Source organism: Coturnix japonica, chromosome 8 (genome assembly GCF_054131305.1).
Source record: "Coturnix japonica strain WE chromosome 8, WE-NBRP24, whole genome shotgun sequence".
NCBI lineage: Eukaryota > Metazoa > Chordata > Aves > Galliformes > Phasianidae > Coturnix > Coturnix japonica.
The window spans coordinates 33,020,210-33,042,561 of record NC_140670.1 but is presented as its reverse complement, the minus strand read 5'-3'; the positions used below and the strand labels follow the sequence as shown (position 1 = coordinate 33,042,561).

Sequence of the window (22,352 nt, the reverse complement as noted above, 5' to 3'; positions counted from 1 at the left end):
CATTTCTTTTGAATACCCAAAATGAGCATGAAACAGCTCCTTTGACCGGACATAAAAGTTAAATGTCCCAATGTTGATCAAATTAACTTCAGCTATGTGACAATGGACTATATTTGTGAGAAAATAATGAAGGGCACAAAGGGGAGCTTTATGCCAAGATTTCACAGTTGTAATGTAAAAATGTTTCTGTTGAACTAGGCCAGGGAACATTTCAATAGGAAAACAGAAGAGCACTGTCACTTTCTTTAAAAAAAGAAATCGTTTTATGGATCTGAATGCTGCTGATAATTTCAGGAAGTTTATATGGCCGCCACTCCAACGAACATCACATCAGGCGACATCTCAGCATCCCCGTTCTTAACAAGCTTTCCCAATGCTTTTAAAGAACCCTCTCCAACAGCCTCTATTTAATCCCTAACCACACTACTAAATTCGGCAGACACTTTTCCCTAGACTACATTGCTACATTACTAATACAGCAACATGAAAATTAATTAAAGCAGGGGCACGAAGAACTGAAAATGGGCCTGGAATAACTGTGGGGGTTTATTGTTGTTTTTCTGTTGTTGTTTGTTTTTTGCCATACTAAATATACAGCAAGCGTTCTTATTCTGATGTATAAAGCATGCTCAGTTCTGACTGCATTTGCATCTATCTGGAACAACGTAACTGACTCCAGAGAGCTTAGTTTGGGTTTACATTAGCGCTGACAAACTCATTTCAGAGACCAATACTACCCAAGGACCTTACATCTACGTTCGTAAATAAAGAGTCAATATTTCACACATTTTCTTTGCCGTCAGTTTGGCTCAGCACATCTCAGCTAGCTGACTCCAAAGCATTCTCTTAGCTACATTATTTATTTTCTAATTTTATTAAAGCTAAAAATTCATAACATCGCTGACAGATTTAACCTTTTTACTGTCAAAATACATTACCACATTATTAATAGATTCACTCGGAAGGAGCCTTTAAGGACAACTTTAAGCCACCTGCTCGGCACCGTTTCTCTTTTTAATTTACTTTTAATTTCCCTTTTCCTTTAACCCCTCTCCTCAGTAATTTAGAGACATTGAGAAGCTGGGTGCTGACGCATTAAAAGCTTGTCTTACAGTATGCGTTCATAATTAATAATTTTGAGAAACCAACTTATCTGATGATTTGAGCAGTTGAAGTCATTCACTCGAGCTGTATTTGCAAACTCTCTTGTTTTCTGTGTATCAAACTGTGATAGCTTTTACCTTACATGAAAAGGCTGTACTTAATTCATGTTTATGAAGATGCCGAGTGAACAGAGCTGTGCTTTCACTTACTCCCACAGTGACCTAAATCAACTGTGAGAAGGTGTTTCTGCTTCATTCAGTGAAGGTTTAGCTCATTAAACTGTTTTCCTTCTCAGTATTGTTCTCTGGGTTTGAACTGCATCGCTGTTAAATGCTCCTTAGCAGTTTAAAGGCTTTGAAGGAAAAGACTTACCAGTCTCTGTTTTTAACAGCACTAAATCTGCATTATTAGTTCATGCAGATAAGGGGATTTAAAAGCTCAGCTTGAAACCTCTCCCTTCAGTATTTATCTGACACTGCATAGCTCCAGTAGCTCAGCTGGAAATGTAGATCTATGAAGCTTTAAAGAGAGATTAAAGCCAAGAAAAGAAGTACTTTTCCCCCTATAGACGTTCTCACTTTCCCTTTTCCTACTGTCTGAAGGAGTGATGGCAGACAATGGTCAAAGATGGTTCCCAAAACCCTCTGAATGGGGACACTGTTGGTGGTAGCATTCATTTAAAGTGAGCTTCAGTGTATTGTCCTCCCCAATCAGCAGATCAGAATAGAGTTTGCTGGTGGCTGCCAAAAGGTTAGCAATGCCGATGAAAGGGGTTTCCCATTATTCACTGCTCTTACAGAACTCCCCTTTTGTGCGAGACAGCCCATCATTTCACTACGGAGGTCCGGATCTGCGGCTGGCTGCTCTCTCAAAATGAACAATTCATCCGAATGCAAACTCACAGTAGTAGAGTGCAACCTAAAATTGAAGGTTTTCTTTTCTAAGGACAGGGGAGTAGGGGCAGTTTTTGGCAGTGTCACATTTTAATGACATACCATCATGACATTTTTGACCCACGGCTGACACTAATACTACAGTCGTATTACCTTACTGCTGCCAGGGCATCGTGGGAGGTCCAAAGCCAAAATTAGCTAATGAAGCACACTGTAGGCTGTAAACAAGCATGCAATGAATAACACACAAGTTTTATACCAGTTTACTAAAGTTCGCTAGTGCAAAGCATAAGAAAAAGAGAGGAGACCAACGGAGGGGGCAAAAAAGTAAAGACAGGTCTTTCTCACACTGATACACGTTATATGCTACAGAACACACAAATCTGTGTCTCACACTACAGAGTAGAACCTGATCTAACTGTGGCTCTGTCAGCTAAGTAACAGTTCTTTCATTATAAACCTCTCCTTGATACCTATTTACAAACCTCCTGAGCCCCTGCTGTGTTCTCTGACGATCTGAGAAGCCAGCAGAAGTGGTATCACAGAACCTCCGACACAGGAGCACATGGACTGAACAATTCCTGTTCATCCTTGTATCATCATACCCCCGAAGTGAAAATAAATGCCTGTTTTGGAGAAATTCCTACTTAGCCCTCTGCTGGAGTGCACAGGAAAAGCACTCACTTGTATACAGTGGGAAAAAACAGCATCTTCTGTTCAACTGTCTGCCTGCCTAACTAAGCAGAACTCCTAGAAAGAAGTAACACTTCAGATAGAAAGCAACTGAAAAGGTACTTACACTATATTCCACATTTCAGAAGGTTTTAAAATGAAAATTTAGTCACAAGTCACAAGAAGGATGGTTGAACACATTAACAGGTGCCCCACAGAAGCTGTAAATCACTGCACGTGAAACTACTCAAACTCAGCTGCATAAGCCTAGCACAACCTGACCTAATGTTAAAGTCAGTGCTGCTCTGAGCAGGAGGATGGACAAGAGATGCCCAAAGGTCTCTTCCAACCAGAATCTCTAAAATCAAAGCATGACAGATCATCCTGAGCTGGTAGGGACTCACAGTGATCACAGAGCACCACCCAGACCCCAGATCTGAGAGCAGTGTCCCAGCACTCCTTGAGCCCCAGCAGCTCGGGGCTGTGCCCACTGCCCTCTGGGGCAAAGCCTTTCACCAGTTTCCAATCTTATTCTATTATGCTTTAACTGAAAACATGAAAATCAGATTATTATCCATGCAGACTGAAAATAAGTTAAGCTAACTAACATGTTATAAAAACACATCTACTTTCTGCTTTACAAGTTCTGGAGACCTCAGGGAGATTCTTCAAGCTTACTAATTTATTTTAGAAGAATAATTGTCATAAACTGATCTGCAATTGACACCGCGTAGAAAACTCTTACACAGACTGGCTATTTTCAGTTCACAATAAAAATCTCTACATTTCTAAATATGCCTTCTGGAACATGTTTTATAAACTGCTCATGAACACAGAAGATGATATAGAGAGGCCAATACGTACCTATCAAGCACATAGCCAAGAGCCTTATGCCGTATTCCTGAGTAAACCGATGGGCTTGTTTCCCAAGCAATTAAATTGGAAGCATCATGGAAAAGATGAATGTTTACCAAGTCAAAGGCACTATGACAAAAAAAAAAAAAAAAAAGGAAAAAATAAAATGACTCAGGATAAAAGAAAAAAACATTTGTTGCATTCAGCAAAGCATTCAACACAGTAACTATATTTTCTCTCACGCTGCCTTAAGATTTACTCACATAGACTGTGCAAATTAAGCCATCATCACCAGACAATTGTCAGTAAGTACCATATAACTTACGCTAAGTCACTCCCAGATAAAAATGCACAAAGGGCTCTGCATAAAATATGTATAATATGAAAATGAAAAGCTTTTAATCTGTTACAATGCATGGAAATTGAGCAGCACTCTCTCGCTAGAATGATTAAAAGCCAAAATTGAGTATGTAAAAATACAACTTCAAGTTTATACATTGTGGTTAAACACCTTTCAGAGCCGAACAAAATGAACAGCTGCCGATACAGAATTTTGCTGACATTGAAGGCTGAATTGTGTAACTTCTCCTCGATCCCTGCACAGAAGATGCCCAGACACAGTGGTCAATCTGCACGGTACTTCCAGCACGGAAAAGGACATGAGGATTCAGCTCCAGCTGCGCTGGTGTGATGAGGAGCTGGTCTCAGAAAAGAAGCATAACATGCAAGATGTCACCGCTTTGCATTCTACCCTGAAAGCCAGGAGGACTGACCCAGCCCTCGCTACTTGGCACGGGGCAGGGAGTGGGCAGCGGTCCCTGGGTCTGGCAGCCTGTTGGCTCCACCACAGCCCACAGCTGCTCACAGTGCTGCTGGCAGCGCTCGGCTGGGAGCACCACCTCACCCTGAGGAGCAGCCAGCAGGAGCTGAGTGCTGCCCTGTACAGCCAGAGACTGACAGAGACTCAGTGCACTGCTGCTAAGGAAGTTTGATGGATATGGACTTGGGTAGGGCAAGAAGAGAAACAGGGATATGCTTGAAGTTCCTAATTAATCAGCGAAACCAACTGTAGGCCCCATTGAAAAAGAAATCCTTCCTTTACCCTCCTGCATAAAAGCTGAGTTGCTTCCTGTGATCACTGCATGTCCACCCTATTTTCCCATCCTCTGGCTGTGAGCGCTGTTTATAACATATTCAGTGTTAAAGCGGACATTCTTTGACACAGAGACTGGAATTTGCTACAAAACCACACAAGATTCAGCTGATTTTGGCTGATAATGGCATTTGTACGAGGACCACCACCAGACAGACAGCATGCCTGTATGCAACTGGATTCTTGTGCTTTAAATTGCTTCACACACTCCCACTTTTCACTGAGGCAGAAAACCTTCACGCAGAAGGAACTTTCTGTTACAATCGTGCTCACATGGAGAAATGTATTACTTTCATCATGTTAACCACATGGCAGGTATCACGTAGGGTGGGCTGAGAGCCACTAGGAAGGCGAGCTGTCCTACTGAGCTCTAGTTTTCAACTGCTCACAGATACAACCCACTTGAGCAGCAAAAAGAAATCTGTGCAATCGCTACATTCACGCTGACATTCCGGTTTACATTTTCTTTGCTTGTGACCTTTGATCCTCCAGACCTGCCGCGTGTTTTCAAAAATGACACCATCAATGACACCACCATGACACCATCTCACTGTTGTGTGATTAAGCTCTTTTGGCCACGCTAAGTCACAATGAAAGCAGAAAACTTTGAATACTCTTGGCCCACAGATGTAGATAAACAGCCCTCCCCAACTGCAAGATCCTCCCCCTCAGAAAATGAGAATGTGGCACGCTCCAGCAGATCCTACATGCAAATTGCTGCTACCTGTTAAAATTATGGCTAGTGTTTAAAAATACATATAATCGGGAGAGGGGGGGGAACAGAACAGAACAGAGCAGAATAGTTCAAGGGCTGTCAGCCCAACTGCCCAGCCTCCTCAGGGCAATCCAAATGTTAGAGCATGTTACTGAGGGCATTGTCCAAATGCCTCTGGAACATCGATGCAGCATCAACCACCTTGCTGGGAAGCCTGTTCCTAGCTTGATCACTCTCACGGTAAGGGAATTTTTCCTAATACAAAGTCTGACCCTTCCCTGGAGCAGCTTTGTGTTGTTCCAAAGGCTCTGCTCTCATATACAGAAAAAATGGCAATACAGTCCAGTTGCAGCTGGTCAAAAGTAGACAGCACTTAGATCAGAAAAAAGTTATGGGAAGAGTAGAAGCAAAATTAAGTTGCCTTGCCCCAGCAAGGGGGCTGCCCTGCTGACACAGCTTGGTAGATGAGGCACTCAGACCAGACCAGCTCTGTGCTCTCTGTCCAAGAGGCTCAGCGCTGTCTTTGTCCTTGTGTGCTGAGGTGCACCCCGAGGACAGCAGGTCTGCCAGTTCCCCTTTGCAAACAGCTTCTTGGTTGTCCTGCCACAGACCCCTCGAAGCCATGCTGATCACCACAGAAATGCCGCTCAGCACACACTGCTTTTTCAGGTGCTGTGTTTTCCTCCAGAAAAAGGAAAGAGCGGACCCCAAAATAATTAAAAACAGCAGCTACAATCTGAGGAGAAACAAACTAATTTACTAAATATGGTATCGGAAGGCAAGATAACACACTATACTACAATATAATTAGAATTAAAGCTAGTAAACCAAACATAATGCGAGAGCATCTGAAAGCTGCAGGCCTTACAATCATACTGAAGTGATGCGTGCAGTCGGGACCAGCAGCAGCCAGGAGAGGAGAAGGAGAAGAGCAGCAAAGAGAAAAGGCCGATCTGGTGACCTTGCCAGGAGTTCTATCTCCTCTCTGACTGCAAAGCCCCTCTGGGGAATGCAGTTCTTCTCTTCTGGACAGGTACCAGAACTGGAGCATTAACACTTTAACTCCCAGTGCTCTACATGATGTTACAATGTGGAATACCAGGAACCAAAAATCATAAAAGCCATGACAAGGCAACATCACTCCCATTTTTATAAAGAGTAGAAAAGATGACCCTGGGAACTACCAACCTGTCAGCCTCACCTCTGTGAAAAATCAGAGAGGAACTCAACCAGGGCAGATCACCGTGGTTGATGGAGGAGGAAGAAGAGGATCGTTTTCTGACATAACTCCCTTGTTGTTTTGGAAACCCTCTGTTTTTGGCATGAGGTACATCCTATAATGATGTTTTCCCAGGCAGACAAAATTAATAGCTCCCTTCAAAAATGCACACAAAACCTGCCTCTTAAACTTGCCCTTAGAAGCCTTTGAGATACCGCTTGATCACATGGATCGCATTCATAGACAGTTTTTGCACAATCAGCTGCTCTCTCCTACACGTACTAATATAGATATTACTGTTATTAAAGATATGTTTACAAACAAAGACAGTAAAGAGCTTCAGTTATGAAATACATCCCCTGTCAATATCAGCTGGTACTTCTAAAGAAAGTCTGCTAACATATAACAGCATAAGGATGTTCAACTTCTGTATTTATACGGTTATCTGCTGCCCTCAACTCTCACCTCCTTAAGGTTTATTTAGGCTGTTGGATAGTCCAAAGAGTAAAAATGTTTTTTTCTCCCTCAGATTTTCACAGCACACCTTACGTGTGCTTTCAGGCAGGCTGTATTGAACTTGCTTGATGGGCTATTTCCGAGGCAGTCCATGAGCACAAAGATGGAAAATGTGCTACCTGCTCTCTGCTGCCCCTTCATCAAATCTGGTCAGTGAGTGTGGGCTGCCAGGTGCTTTATTTTACTATATGTACTGTTTTATTATAGGATGAGAATAAGCAAGCTCATACAGAACAGGGTTTAAAATGGGATTCCTGATTTAAATATGACAAATAAAAGTTCTGTTCTATTAAAAATAACAGAGTAACTGGTGTCAAAAAAGCTATATTCAGTAAAAAGAGAGTCCCTCCACTGGCTTCAGTGGAATCTGGACGGGGCCTTAAATGGCTGGCTCAAAGAGCTCAAAAGAACAGCAGTTTCCCTGATAAACCCCAGAGGGAAGGGCTGTGCCTGCCTACAACCAGTGTCAGAACTGCGCAGGACACTGCAGACTGTCGGACACATCAGACCTGATGGGGAGGGCTGGGGATGCCTTCAGCTCCACACTGTGACTCCACATCCTGGACTTGGTCACAGATTCTGAAAGGTCTCGATCATGCTTAGTCAAAAGGCTGTTTATGAAGTGAATTATCCCATGCTAACTGCACATATGTGTCAATATTAACATCACATTTTGACATGTCTCACCACAACTTACAGAGCGTTATGTGCTCAGAAAACAATAAATTCAAGTAACTGCTTTTAAACTAATTTATTCTTCATGTATATTCATATCTTATTTGAGACAGCTGCTGATAAAAATGCACACAATACATACAGTCAGAAATAAGTTAAAGAGGCAACGTACCAATCAGTAATACACCACCTCGTTCGAATGAAACCTTTTCTGGACCACTTGCACTGAAAAATAAGCAAATAAGAATCAGTTATCTTAAGCAAAGGATTACTGTGATGAAAGCAAAATGTATTTACACAGAGAAGCAAATAAAAACAAAATTAATCCACACAATGAATCCAAAAAGCACTACACGCTGACCAAGGAAGCTTGAAAACATAAATAGTTTCTCACAAATCCTGGAATTATTTATATTTCTAGTTCTGCAGTTACAAATTTATGTGCAAAATGAACACAGACCTGGGTAGTTGTTTACAGATGAAGGATAACCCAGTAATAAAGCATTACAACTATGCTGACATTCACCCTAAACAAATGCTTACACAAAGAAACACAAATACTTTTACTTCTTTGTAATTTTACTTGAACTATAAAATCTTATCACAGATCTCATTCATCCAATTTGATGTAGATGTGCTAGAAAGTTATTTCTCCTGCTTAGCCAACCCACCTAATATTTCTATAGAAGTTAAAGGGAGTTTAAATAATGGTAAAATATTACATTTATCAACACTGCAACATCCGCAAGAAAGTCACAAATCAGCTCCTGTCAGGGCACCTGCCAGTGTACTTCTGGAACAGTAAAAGGATTTCTCCAGCACCACTCCTGAGCCATGGCCATAAATTACAGCCTCCCACAGAAAGACATGATTCTGCATCCTATTTATTCACCGCTAACAATGGATATGGGCCTAGGTGAATGTTCTCCAGTAACGAATATCGTACCAGACAGGCCTAAGTAACGATGCCAATGATTCTGTAGCAAGAGACCACAAGTACTTATGACCTACAAGGCATAACGGTAACACAGCACTCCTCAGAGACAGGGTACCACTCACTTTGCCTTCATAGAATGGTCTGAGTTGAAAAGGCCCACAGTGCTCGTCCAGCCCCAACCCCCTGCTGTGTGCAGGTCACCACCAGCAGAACAGGCTGCTCAGAGCCACATCCAGCCTGGCCTTGAATGCCTGCAGGGATGGGGCATCCACAGCCTCCTTGGGCAAAACCAGACTTCTCCTAAGGCACTGCCGATAGCATTCAGGAGAGACAGCCCAGTTCTATCTAGCCAACTCATGTGAACAGACAGTCCTGATGGAATTTCCAGGTCCAAAACCCTGCTAAGACAGCCAGCTCCATCACAGAACCCAAACGGTTTGTTCCACAACCACCATCACATAACAACAGTTACTCATCTCCCATCTCTTCCCCTCCTTATGCACAAACACAGTAACAACAAAAACCACCTTTGTTTCTACAGCAGTGCTTGGGATGGGCTTAACACCAACCTGCTCCCTTCACCAGCACTGCATCCACACCAGGATTATCATCGCATTCGAAGTATGCTTAAGAAAAATTTAAAATATTTATTTTGCTGAACTCATAATGTTTTATTCTTGAAACCTCGAATATGAGAACTACCTGCTTACGTGCAGTTCTTCTATCCAAACCCAGAAAAAAAGTGCAAAATGACTGGTGACAGTTTATTTCACAGGCCACACTCAACTACAGTGCTTGTCACCTTGTAGAATATGTTCCCTGTGTGCTACAAAACCGAGAAACAATAAGCTGGCCCCACAGAAGGGGGTCTGAGGTGCATCCACAGGAGTTGTATCAGCTTTGCAATTGCTACAGCAATGGACAGCACAGGATGGTCTCCTTCAGCACACCCTGGTGTTTTTCTATTTTTTGGACAGTCAGCCTGTACTGCTTTTCAAGTTATCCTATCCCAGTATGGGAATACTCAGCATTAACCTTCACCAAACATTTCTACCAACCTGCTTCTACAGCCTGTTGAGGTTCCTCTCAATAGCAGCCCTGTCCTCCACCATATTTTCTGCTACTCTGACTTGACATCATCTGCAAAGCTGAGCATGTGCTCCATTCTGTTGTCTAAGCTGTTAAACAGATGCTGAATACTAAAGACCCCAGCATGGTCTGGAGGACCACCACCACCTACGCTTTGCACCCCAGACCACCACCCCATAAGCCACCACCAGCTCCCACAGGCCATCTAGAAAGATCTTCTCTGTCCCCTCCCCACAGATAAGGACAGGGATGGTTACCTGGGACCCTCTCTTCAGCCTTCCTTGAAAAGAGCTGCGCTATTCAGGTTCCACAGCCCTCCAGAACCTCCCCCTTTTCAGATGACAGCAGGAAGCCTCACTATGACATCAGTGAGATCTCTTCCTCACTATGACGTCAGTGAGATCTCTTCCTCACTATGACATCAGTGAGATCTCTTCCTCACTATGACGTCAGTGAGATCTCTTCCTCACTATGACGTCAGTGAGATCTCTTCCTCACTATGATGTCAGTGAGATCTCTTCCTCACTATGACATCAGTGAGATCTCTTCCTCACTATGACATCAGTGAGATCTCTTTCTCGCTTAGATGTGCCCTGCCTGCCGCCATACACTCACATAAAGCATATGAGACCAAGAGTCCTGCCATCAATCATCCCCCCTTCTTTGGCAGGCCTTCTGCAGGCCTCTGCTACGACTGTCACCGACTACTACTTCAACACAAGGAATTTCAGACTAAGGTGTGCCCAGCCTTAGGCTCTGCTGCCTTACTCTGTTTCAGGCAAGTTTTCATTCACATGAGCCAATTAAAAGCTATGTGCAACACAGTTCATTTTCTGACACGATAAAATACAGGAACTTTTCACTTTTGATTGGCATTTCCTCATGCATACGCTGCAAACAGTGGTTTTAAGAACAGCAGCATATCTTAGATGCTATTTCCCGACTCTGTTGCTTTAGCAATCCTCACTGAAATTCTGACACCTTCCTAATAGAAGCTCTCCAAAAAAAACGACAACCTGAAAGTTACAGTTACATTCCGTCAGTCTCCTCTTTGTGAACAGTCTCTCAGGAGATCACACTGACCTTTTGAAACCCCCCAGAAGCACCACCTACATAAATAACCTCTGCTACATTGGGTAAAAGGACCTCCAGACAACATTAACATGAAGAGAGAGGTTATAGAGGGCTAATGTCAAAAAGCACTGTTAGCAATAACTAATGCACACAAACCATGATTGATAACGACTAGCACAGCGCCTTAATTCATCTTTTCTCCATCATTTTACTGAGAGGGGCCATATCAAATTAAAGAGTGACCCAGCAAGAGTTTATTCAACCATACAAAGCAGGGGCATGAAGGAAAGGCATACTAAAGCGGCAGTGACTGTGGTGTAACTGCAGCTTCTTAAAGGAACACTGTAGTTCACAGAGAAATGGCAAATCTTGTATCTGACACAGCCGAATAGCAAACAGCAAGAACACCCAACATACAATGTCCTGCACTAAGGAATTATTGGATGAAATCCCCTGGGAAACTCTCCTTGACAAGGACAAAGGAACAGAACTGAGTTGGCAGCACTTTAAGGATGGCCACACCGAGAGTACAAGAGCTCTCCATCCCCCAGTGTAAGAAATCAGGCAGATGAGGCAGGAAACCAGCAAGGCTGAGCAAGGACCTGTTGGCCAGGCTGAGGGAAGAAAAGGAGGAGTATAAACAGTGGAAGCAGGGATGGGCTGCCTGGGAAGAACATAGGGATGCTATCTGGATGGGCAGGGACAGAAGGAAAGCCAAGGAATGGAACTGATCTTGGAGGAGGATATTAAAAAAAATAAAAAAAAATAAAAAAGAAGGCCTTTGACATGGTCCTGCACCACATCCTTATTCCTAAAGTGGAGATATACAGATTTGAAGGCTGGACTATTAGGTGGATAAAGGCTTGGTTGAATGGTTGTAGTCAGAGGGCTGTTGTCAATGTCTCTATGTCCAGGTGGAGGCCCCCAAGGGTATGTCTGGGGACCAGTGCTCTTCAACATCTTTATCAATGACACAGGCAATGGGACTGGGTGTACTCCCAGCAATTCTGCTGATCACACCACACTGAGTGGTGCAGTTGTCGCAGTGGAAGGGAAAGACACCATCCAGAGGAACCTGGACACACGATGGGTTGGGCCTAAGGCAAAAACAGCAGCACAAGAGAAAGGCAGCACAGGAAGCTAGGGAGGTGTTGCAGCTCATGCTGGAGATCTGAGGAATGTACTACTCAGCCCAGGCTGGATAAAGCCAGGACACCTATGCCTCTGTATGCACAATGGCATTTGTGTTAATGTGTAATTCATATATTCCCCATTCGAATCTGTAAACTACCATTAGATGTTAATAGCTTGAAAACTATTACTTTAGCTTCAATGAATTATTCACTTACTTAACGTTAATAATTCATTTATTTAACATTAAGAAAGGTAAAGTTAGTAAGCTCTGAACCCAACACAACCCAGAATTTAACACAGTTTAGCTTCTTAAATATAAAAATGTGGTCCTTCACCTTATATACATACTGCATCTGAACAACAGTCTCAGACATTCTGGGTCACTGATGTGCTTTAATATTCTCAAGTAGACTGTTTGGAAAGAAAAAAGGAAATCTTGGAAACAGTTTATAGAAGAACTATATTCCAGGAAGCAGGAAAGAGAAAACTGCTTCACACTACAGATTTTAAAGAAAGGCTCTTTACGCTGACTTTAACAAATACTCACTAGCAGACCCACCATCTGTAAACCAGTACAAAAACAGGCAGAGATGGCATAGATCATCTGTGCTTTCTCAGAGATGTATCAACATTTTAAAATAGAAAAAAGCCCTCCACCTTCATGTCCCAGACAGGGGATACCACATCTTTCACCTCACAATATTAAGTCTCTTCCCAGATCCTCTGTTAATAGGATTCCTTTAGCCAGCAGATGGATTGTGAATACAGGCAGTTTCATCTACTAAAAGACAACATAAATCATCACTGAGAAAGGAGAGCTTGCAGTAAGGTTATCACCATACAGCCTTCTCCATGAAAGGTTTGCATTAAAGCATTAGTGAAATTAATTCATCTTTCATAAGAGCTTTGAGCAGTATCTGTGATCTATGATAACAACCAATTTCTCACTATGGGAAAAAAAAAATTACTCAGGCCTGATAGACTACACAAATCTGCTTTTTTTTTAAATGGCCTAACATTATCTGGAGTGTTGCTCCCAAAGGCATCATTTGAGTCTCATGCCCAGCCAAGAGGACCCATAAATCAGGACAGAAAGTTTTGTTAGTTTTATAGGCAGTGGGCTGTAATTATTTTGAATTGCATTATGCCTCAATCATTGTAATTACTTTTAGATCATCCTTAAGCGGCAGTAATAAAGAGAAAAGAAATCAGTCTTAAACCATTCCTCATATAAAAACATTGTAAATGCAATATGAGCAGTCGGGCTAAAAACATACAAGAGCATGTAGATGCGATACCCGCGTGTGCATTCTGCTGCGTCAGCTCCTGTTTTTAAAGTACACATTGTTTTCTGATCTTTTAATTAGTAGCATTTAGTAGCATTAGTAGTATTTCCATTATTAGCAGCATTCGGCTGCCAGTAACAGGCAATCATAGGGTCCAATTTTACTTTTAAAAATACCATACAACGTGTGTAAGAGAAGCAAATCCATGTCAGCTGTTTGTTCATTGCTGCTGTGCTACGTTTGCTTGAGACACTCCCTGCTCGTCCATCCAAAAAAGAAAAACAGCCCAATGTAAAACCATCACAGTTGTTTTCTAATCTTTCAAATCAAACCAAAACTATGCTGGCTTGAACAAGCTCAGAAAGCCACAGAACTGCAAATATCAGCACTGCTCCTGCCCGCGTGACTGCAGCCTGGGGAGCCCGTGGCACTTTCCCACTGTGTGAAGTTCTGTAATAAAAGAGATGAAGGCCCCGTGCTGCACCACGAGCCCAAGAGCACTGCAGAGCAGGACGGAGCTCTCAGGGGTTCAGGGATGTGCTGATGTTATTGGTGGGGAGTGACTGCGGTTTGACAGTGATGGCAGCCAGGCACCACGCAGCTGCTCCCCCGCTACTCAGAAAGATGGGGAAGAAAATGAGGTGGAGGAAGAAGGGTTTGAGGTACAGCCAGTGCAATGCAAACTAAAAGCAAAGGCTGTGAGGAAACTGAAGACAGTGACTCCCCTTCCCATCAACAGTGATGTTTAGCCGCACTGTGAGAAGGGGCACCTTGCTATGCAGAGCGCTGCTGGGGCAGGCAGCAGCTGAATCAAAGAGCCCATCCCTCTCCCTACAGCTTTCCCTTCCAGAAGAGAAGAAAATAAATGAAGTTAATATCAAAGTCGAGAAAAAAAAAAGAATAACCAACATCCCATCAGATTGAAACTTTCTGCAGTCTCATTCCACTTGTACTATTTCAGAGTGTGGATATGTATATATTCTAAATTAATTCTTAAAGTCCATTTAACTCTTTCCAGTACTAAAGTGGCAGCGTACCAGCTACATCCACAGCTGTTAGAGAATTTCAACAAACACTTTCACCCAGTTTGCAGCCAACAACAACCATCAGGCACAGCCACGGCCTGGAGGCTCTCACAAATCTAAGAACGAACAAATCAAAGTCAACCTCAAAGCAAAGAACTTCAGGACAACAGCTGCACGTGGAACTGCACTTGCAAGAGCAATGGGAGAAAGCTGAGAGCTTGTCTTCTGTTTCTGAGTTGGAAAAAACCTCTGTCTTCCACTTCAGACACGCAGCACTCCCCAGCCATTAGGAGAACAGCAAGAGAAGGGGATGCCAGGGCAGTGTGAGAGGAACACACAAACACGTCTGAAAGTTTCACACATTCTTGTGCTGGGAAGAAACTATCCCCACATACTGGCAGTGACTGCAGAGTATCTAGCAGGGCTGAAGAGAAACCAGCAGCACTGCAGCCACAGTTACAGAGCTGAATACAAATGGGATCCATTCAGAGTCATGTCTCACCCTGTCAGGGAGTAAGTCTCCCTGAAACAGATCTGCAGTTGGCACGGTTTGATGTTCCTTTGGTTTTAAATGTACAAACAAGACTTTTCATCACTGTCTCCATCCTTCACAAGCATTTCCTATTACACAAAGAACTCCATTTAAACTCCAAATTCACACAACAACTGTAAATATGTTATAGGTTACTGACAAAAAAAATTTAAAAAAAGAAAAAAAAAAGAAAAAAAAAAAGACTTAATTCAATTCTGATTTTAGTATTCACATTCCTGAGAACAGCTGCTAAAGTAATCAGAACAAATCACCTGGGAAAGTTCCATGGGACTGTACATACCTCAGGGAAATAATCCTGTGGAAACTTCTCCTTTTCCAGCATGGGTGTGCTTTCTAAAGTGTCTGAGTAGATCTCCTTCCCAGTAACCTTCTTATACTTCTTAGCTAGGAGAAGATATAAAGCAAACTTGAAGAGCAGTGGCATCTACGTAACACGGAGGGTCTTAGCAAACATACACAAACACTGAGTTTTTCTTAGGAAAAAAGCAAAGCACCAAAGCATTCACACCTGGCATTCTCAAGCCATATAGTTAGTGGCACAACTGTTGTCCCCATTCACAGCACTGTGCAGTGTTGGAGATCAGGTTTCCATATCCTCTAGCACTGTAGTTCCTGACACAGCTCTTCCCAGAGATGTATTTTTACATGCTCAGCTAGAATCCAGCCACTTACACTGAGTAATTAACAGGAAAAACAATACAACACACATTAAGGTGGAAAACACAAATTCTATTATGAGTAATGACTGGTTTATTTAGCAGCTCTCTTCAGATTTTAAGCTGACCTAGCTAAACATCACCTGATGATTCTAACTCTTTAGTAATCACAACTTTTACACAGCAAATCACTATGCAGTCATTCAGAATATCTTTGCTTTAAATTAACAATATTGACAGTCGTCCATGTATTCTGTGGCCGCGCCTAAACCTTCTGCTGGGCTGGCTGTGGCAGTGGGAGCAGACCCAGCACTGCCTGTGGGCTCCTAACAGGACACAAGCTGCCCATGGGCTGATCAGCCTATTCCTCCTATAGAACTGATCTGAGATGAATTTGTTAGAAAAAGTAAAAGAAAACATACTGGTTCTGCTGGGTATCTAGTGAAAACACCCATCAATACAAAAACCTGTCACTTTAAGTTGTCTAAATGAAGTAGCTGATAGAATCAGAGGAAACATTAATTGTAATGTATGAATTTATCTTCAGGGGAAAGTAAATTAAGCACCGTTCCTTATGTGGCAATTAAATTGAGATCTGGCTCCATTAGGAAGCCTAAACAAACATCCTGATAAACTAATGCGCCATCATTCTAAGCAGATCACAGATAGAGGTACCGCTTTCAGTAAGTTCACTGTTACCAGCAAAAATATCCTGGTGTCATTCAGGATACAGAACACATTAGGCAGAACTGTAAGGACTGAAGATTTTTGCTGTGAGTACCTAAATAAAAGGTAGCACTTGGCACGAAGGAGGCATTTTCCCATCAACTTACGTTAACACCAATGCTAACTATGAACCAGTGATTCATCTACATGACTGCTGACAAACCAACCAGCAGAACAGCAGCACATGCCTCCTGAGAACCTCCAAGTAAAATCACTCCAGGGAAAACCAGACCTGTTCTGTTAATCAAAGTTGCAGTACTGCTCCATGGACAAGAGGCAGAACATAATCACCCGAACACCCCAGTCAGCAAAACTCTCTGCTGGACAATGGCTCTTCAGAGCAAGCACCGCTGCAGTAGTTAAACTGTAAGTAACTCTGATTTAAGCCCTTATTGCACCACGAAAATCTCAGTGGTCGTGGGACACACATTTTAATGGAATCCTTCAAGGTGACATTTTACCAACACTACACTGGGAGACTGATCCTGTTCCACACCAGGGATCAGCAGGTGACTGCCAACACCACTTCATTGCAACACGGTAATCCTTACATTTTTCTTAGGACTCTTTCTTTCCAAGTTATAGTTGGGCCCAGACATATCTTTCTGTGCATGGTTCACACCTCACCAGGCTTTGCTAAAGAGTAATTATACATTTTGATGAGAAGAATGAAACACCTAACGTTAAAAATGCTTATTTTCTGAATCAAGTACTTGCTTATTTGTCATATACTGATTAGTTTTCCCTACAGCTTTGCCTTCATGTTTCTCATTTAATTCTTATACTTTTCAACACTCTACAGTAGCAAATAAGCTGTTGAATAATGATGAACAGAGCCAGAGCCTTTCCTCTCCTTACACAACTGTCATATCACTCTGTCAAATGTCACTGGGGTGACACAGCCATCCATGGCCAGGAGGAGGGAGCTTCAGGTGGAATTCAGAGAGAAACCGCTAGTTCTCCAGCACTGGTATGACACAATTGTAGCAGCACCTGTCAGGAATCAGGCGTGCTGATACAGTTCACGTATTATGATACACTAAGCCATTCGTGTGGCAAAATGAATAAACAGTTATGAATGTTACCATCATAAATAAAAACACATGCTTCTGTGCCTCCTCTACTGATTCCTCTGCTTCACAAGCACAGTGGGCCAGACTGTTCAGTTCTGGGACGGAAGCAACTTCTTAAGACACCCAGCTTCACATGAAATGCCAGTTCCCTCCAGTTTTCCAGCTCTGCTCACAGTTCAACCACTAAAGAGCATCTCTGTCATTACCCAGTGTCTGCTAAACTGCTCTAGCGTGGGAGAAAAGACTAGACACTGAGGCTGACCTCTCATTAGAAGTCCCTACATCTCTGCTGAATTCTCCAACACGCTCTCGAGATGCTTTGAACGGACTGTAATATTAGATCTAAAATTTTCCTTAAGCATTGACATCAGCAATGACAGATGGACTTCTGCCGGCTAAATCTTTAATTGTTATATATGCGAGACTACCACTAAAATATTTCAAGAAAGAAAGATTCTGCTGCCACAATTACATGAGCAGAGACCATTTGTCTCCACTGAGAACAAAAATAATGTATCCATATATTCAAGAAAACTAGTTCACTCCATAGCTATCAAGACTTTAGCAGTGTCTCAAATTAATGGGATGTTAGATGTAGTATTAATGTGATCCAGCTCAAGAGGCTAAATGAAGCTCACAACATTTCTGTTCTCAACTGAAATAACATAAATTTTACATAATCTTTGCTATATACGCCTTCGGGAAGCATTCAATAATTGCCTGCAATATTTCTAATACATAATGTAACTTGCCTAACATTACTTTTAAACTTCTGAGATTTAGCAAGACTTCTAACCTGATGGATCAATGTGGGTTAGAAACAGTGACAACCTTCCTACCGACCTGTACTGCTCTGAAGTAATTTGAGCCATAAATCTACCTCAGCTGCATTGCAAAATGGCCATCACCGCTGGACATTTAAGGTCTCAGTCCTATATCTGCTCTACATGGAAGAACCCTGTGGTCATTCAGAATTCTTCTGAAATCATCAGGGATCTCTATGGATCCAAAGGTCCCTTTTGCATAGGAATGATTAATGCACCAGTTTTCAACCTGCAGCCAGTCCATTGACTTCTTCTAAGAGATCTATAAAAGGTAAAAAAGGGAACGCCCGTCATCAATGGGCTTGTATGAATTATACAGAAATTTGCATATCATAGAAGAACTGCTGGACACCGCTGTTAGGAAAAGATGACAGCCCTGCATTCGTACATAAAGCCAGTTGACAATTAACAGCATATAACTCCTTTGCTTACCTTTAAAATCAAACTGGTAGATGTTTTTCAAAGATTCATGAAGAAAGTAAAAACTTCCTAGAGCCTGTAAAACACAACATAGGAAAGTGTAAAACACCTACTCCGGCTTACTGAAACCACAGCAACATGCTTTCCAACAACACAAAATAATCAAATAATATATATGTATCTTTTTGCATTTCATAGTAGCTATAAAAATATTAACTTTCTTAGCCATTTCTCTGATGCTTAATACACAATTGTAAAGATTGCTAACAGCTGACAACGCGTTAAGGACAATAATCAGGTATACTTTCAGAAACACCAAACTGATGGAAGCAGTTAGCAATATGGCCTTTCTAAACACAGAACGCAACCCCACAGCTCTTTCATTACAGTCTGATCATTCCTATAGCGTAAAACAAATGCTATTGGAGACTGCACAGTGGAGAAACAAGAGAAGGGTTGAGATATTGAACAGCCTGGGAGAGCCAGCTACAGGATCTCCATCTTCAGAGTGAGGGGCACGTAGCAAATGAGCAAATGACTGCCAGCTGCAGAGCAGGCATCAAACTAAACAGCTGACAAAAGTGTTTGGAATATTTGTACATGCGTATAAGGCTTTCCTGTTGGTAAGTGATGTGACAATAACGATAATGACTGAACAGCACAGTACGTCCACCTCTGCAAGTCACACCTGGAGTGCAAATGCTACTACCAGCATTGGTGCAAAGCACACAGAAACAAGTGCTGTCACACAGCGTATGGATCTTATGAGAAAAAAACAGAAGTATTTAGCAGAGGGTTAAGATGCTTGAGTACACGTGAAGTTTCTTGACGCTGACATGACTGCTGTGTTGCTCAGTATGTGCAGAAACAGAGTTTATTGCCCACAAAAAACCAAACATGAAAAACGAGTTACCATAGAAAATAAAATATTACACATTCATAATTTTGATAGGATGCATAATCGTAACTCCTGATGATTGAGTCCTGAGAACCTATCTCTCAATTCTAATAAGGAATTATGTAATGGCTTTAATGATTCATCTACGATCAATTAAAGCATGCAGACAAAGGAATAATCTCTACCATACATAAAAACTCTCATCTGAGCAAATTTATTTTAAATGCATAATAAACCCATCCATATTTAGCAAAATATTCGTATCCTTCCTTACAAACAATGAACTATTTTCCATGGATCCGAGGATTTCTGAGATCTTAAGCCTTTATTCAGGGACTATTATTAAGTTCATCATTAAAGAAAGCATCTTTGTGCAGGATGCCACTTAAGCATACCCCTGACTTCACAGGCACAAGCACTTGGGTCCCAACACAGACAAGAGCTGAAACGATACCTTGAGAATGATGGCACTGCAGGGTGTGCTGTTCAGCCTGTGAAAAAGGCAGCCAGCTTCCTATGCATGCACAGAATTCCACAGTCCTGGAAGGGCCGAGGCTGGCAGAGCCCTCTGCATCCCTCTGGTCCATCCTGCCTCAGCAGGGCGACCCAGAGCTGTGTCCAGCCCCACAGCCAGGTGGGGTTGAAGATCCCCAAGGAAGACACCCCACAGTCCCTAGGTCTCTGCCAGGTCTCAGCCAGGAGCCTGCAGGGCAGGGGCACCCCTGAGAAGAGCATGGCTCCAACTGCACTGCATTCACACTACCAGTATTTTCACACACTGATTTCAGGACACCTTTCCCTGAGGTGCTCCTGTGAGACAGAGCTCCTGTGAGACACCCTGTGCCTCCCGTGCCATGTTCCTCAGACAGCTGCAGTCTGATTTACAGAACAGCTTACAAAATCTGCTGCAATTGGCACCAGTGGCACCATGCTCCAAACTGACAGCGAGTGCCAACAGTCCTTAATGCAGCACCTCGAAACCCAGGCCTGAAGTGCAGGAGAGCAGGGGTGGCTCTTGGACAGGCCATGAGATGCCCCAGGCTGCCCAGCAGGCACTGCCTGTGACTACATACAATCTGCTTAAGAAGTGAGAAAAGATAATGCCATTTCATTTTGTCTTTTTGTTTCTATAACAGCAGAGACCCTCCTGGCACAGTTCTGTTTCGGTTCAGTGACTGCTGCATTATTTATGAGACTCTGCACATCCAGAGATTAAACACTTGCTGATTTGTCAAAAACACAAACGTGAGGTCCTGCCCATCTCCTTGACACATTAGTCCATCCAACAGAAAACACTGTCACACATTTAATTGATGGCTACACCTCCCCGTGACCCAGTCAGCTCGCTTTTGGTTCTTGGTTGGCTTTCTTTTAGTATGGAGGAGCAAAAGAAGAGAACACAGCGGTCACTCCTGCCAAGGACTCAAGGTGAACTGCCCTGCAACAAGGACACAACACCAGAAAAAAACAATCCTGACACTAGACAGAAACATTACAATTAATTTCTAATCAAATACAGTATTATTAGTGACTAATAAAATGCCAAATCAAACTAAGTCCTTCGGCTATTAAAATACTTAAGAGATCACTTTAAAATACTTTGAAATATTAACATGCCACAAAGAGAAGATTCCTATTACCTGCATGGAGAGCTGGCCTTAAACAAAATGTTACAACACAATTATTACATCAAATTTTAATTATTTAATTGGATATATATACTACCAAAAAAGGAAAATATAAGCAGCTACACAGGTTGATACAGGTGTATGAGGTATATGGTAGGTATGTGATAGCTATGAGTTGTCAGTTACAAAGTCTGGCAAAATTTCAATATCTAAAAGGGGGTTGTAAGAAAGAAGGGGACAGACTCTGCAGCAGGGCGTCGTGATGGGACAGGATAAACTGTTTTGAACTAAAAAGAGGGAGAAGTGTGTTACAGTGGGGGCAGGGAGGTGCTGCGTGGGCTGCCCAGGGAGGTGGGGGTGGTCCCTGCAGGCAGCCCAGGGCAGGGGATGGGCTCTGAGCACTGATGGAGCTGCGGGTGTCCCTGTGCATTGCAGGGGGTGGCACTGAATGGCCCTTACAGGCCCCTTCCAACTCAAACCATTGTGTAATTCTATGGTTCTTTAGCTACGAATCCTGAAGTTTTATGTCACGTGTCAGTCACTAAAAGAAGAAGGCTCAAGATGCTCTAAAAACTTTTCATAGACGCATAATTCTATTAAAAATAGTACTGCTACTTGTACCCAAACTGCAGATTTAGTTCTGGGCACCCTGATTTCTCACTGCTCGACTTTCTACAGTTTCAAACTCTTTTTTTTTTTTTTTTTTTAACTGATTTTGAAATTAGTACCTGTACAGCTTCAGGAACTGTTAGTATCAACATTAAAGATAGACTTCGACAGCATAACTGGAAACATGCAATTGAAAAGGCCTAATGGAATGGAAATTACAGCTATCACTATCTTCCGCATTGTTACAGACTTAATCAGGTTTCTGTAAATAAATGTTAACTTGGAACACGATGGAGTGCAGATATAACCCACTGCTGTAACGCCGTGAAACAACAGTAAAAAGAAATGTTCTTACGGGGCCGAAGCCCGGGCCCTTTTCTTGAGAAGATTATGTCAACTCTATTTATTTCTCATACAACCAGAGGGCATATCAACAATGAAGTTAAATGACATTAATTCAAAGTCCACAACTTGGCTTTACTTTGTTACTCATATTTTTAATGCTACTTGTACAAAGCAATATTAGTACCTATAATAGCACTGGTGTGTGCGGTATCTAAGTAATATACAGAAACACTTTACAAATCATGAAATGCCCCAAATGACGACCATTTTAAG

General features: G+C 42.3%; 1 protein-coding gene across 8 annotated transcripts in view; it reads right to left on the bottom strand.

The window, feature by feature from the left end:
- The window catches only part of INPP5A (inositol polyphosphate-5-phosphatase A), a 180,117-nt gene that overhangs the window by 68,857 nt on the left and 88,908 nt on the right, over nt 1–22,352 (bottom strand). For all 8 annotated transcript variants that reach the window (XR_014948808.1, XR_014948809.1, XR_014948810.1 and 5 more), the window contains exons 5-8: nt 18,612–18,675; nt 15,181–15,284; nt 7,975–8,027; nt 3,534–3,653 (exon numbers count right to left, since the gene is read on the bottom strand). Coding sequence is in view for 5 of the 8 variants with exons in the window: in XM_085554916.1 (XP_085411042.1) it covers nt 3,534–3,653; nt 7,975–8,027; nt 15,181–15,284; nt 18,612–18,675 (341 nt within the window). In the remaining 3 variants the exon portion in view is untranslated. The remainder of the gene's footprint in view (nt 1–3,533; nt 3,654–7,974; nt 8,028–15,180; nt 15,285–18,611; nt 18,676–22,352) is intronic.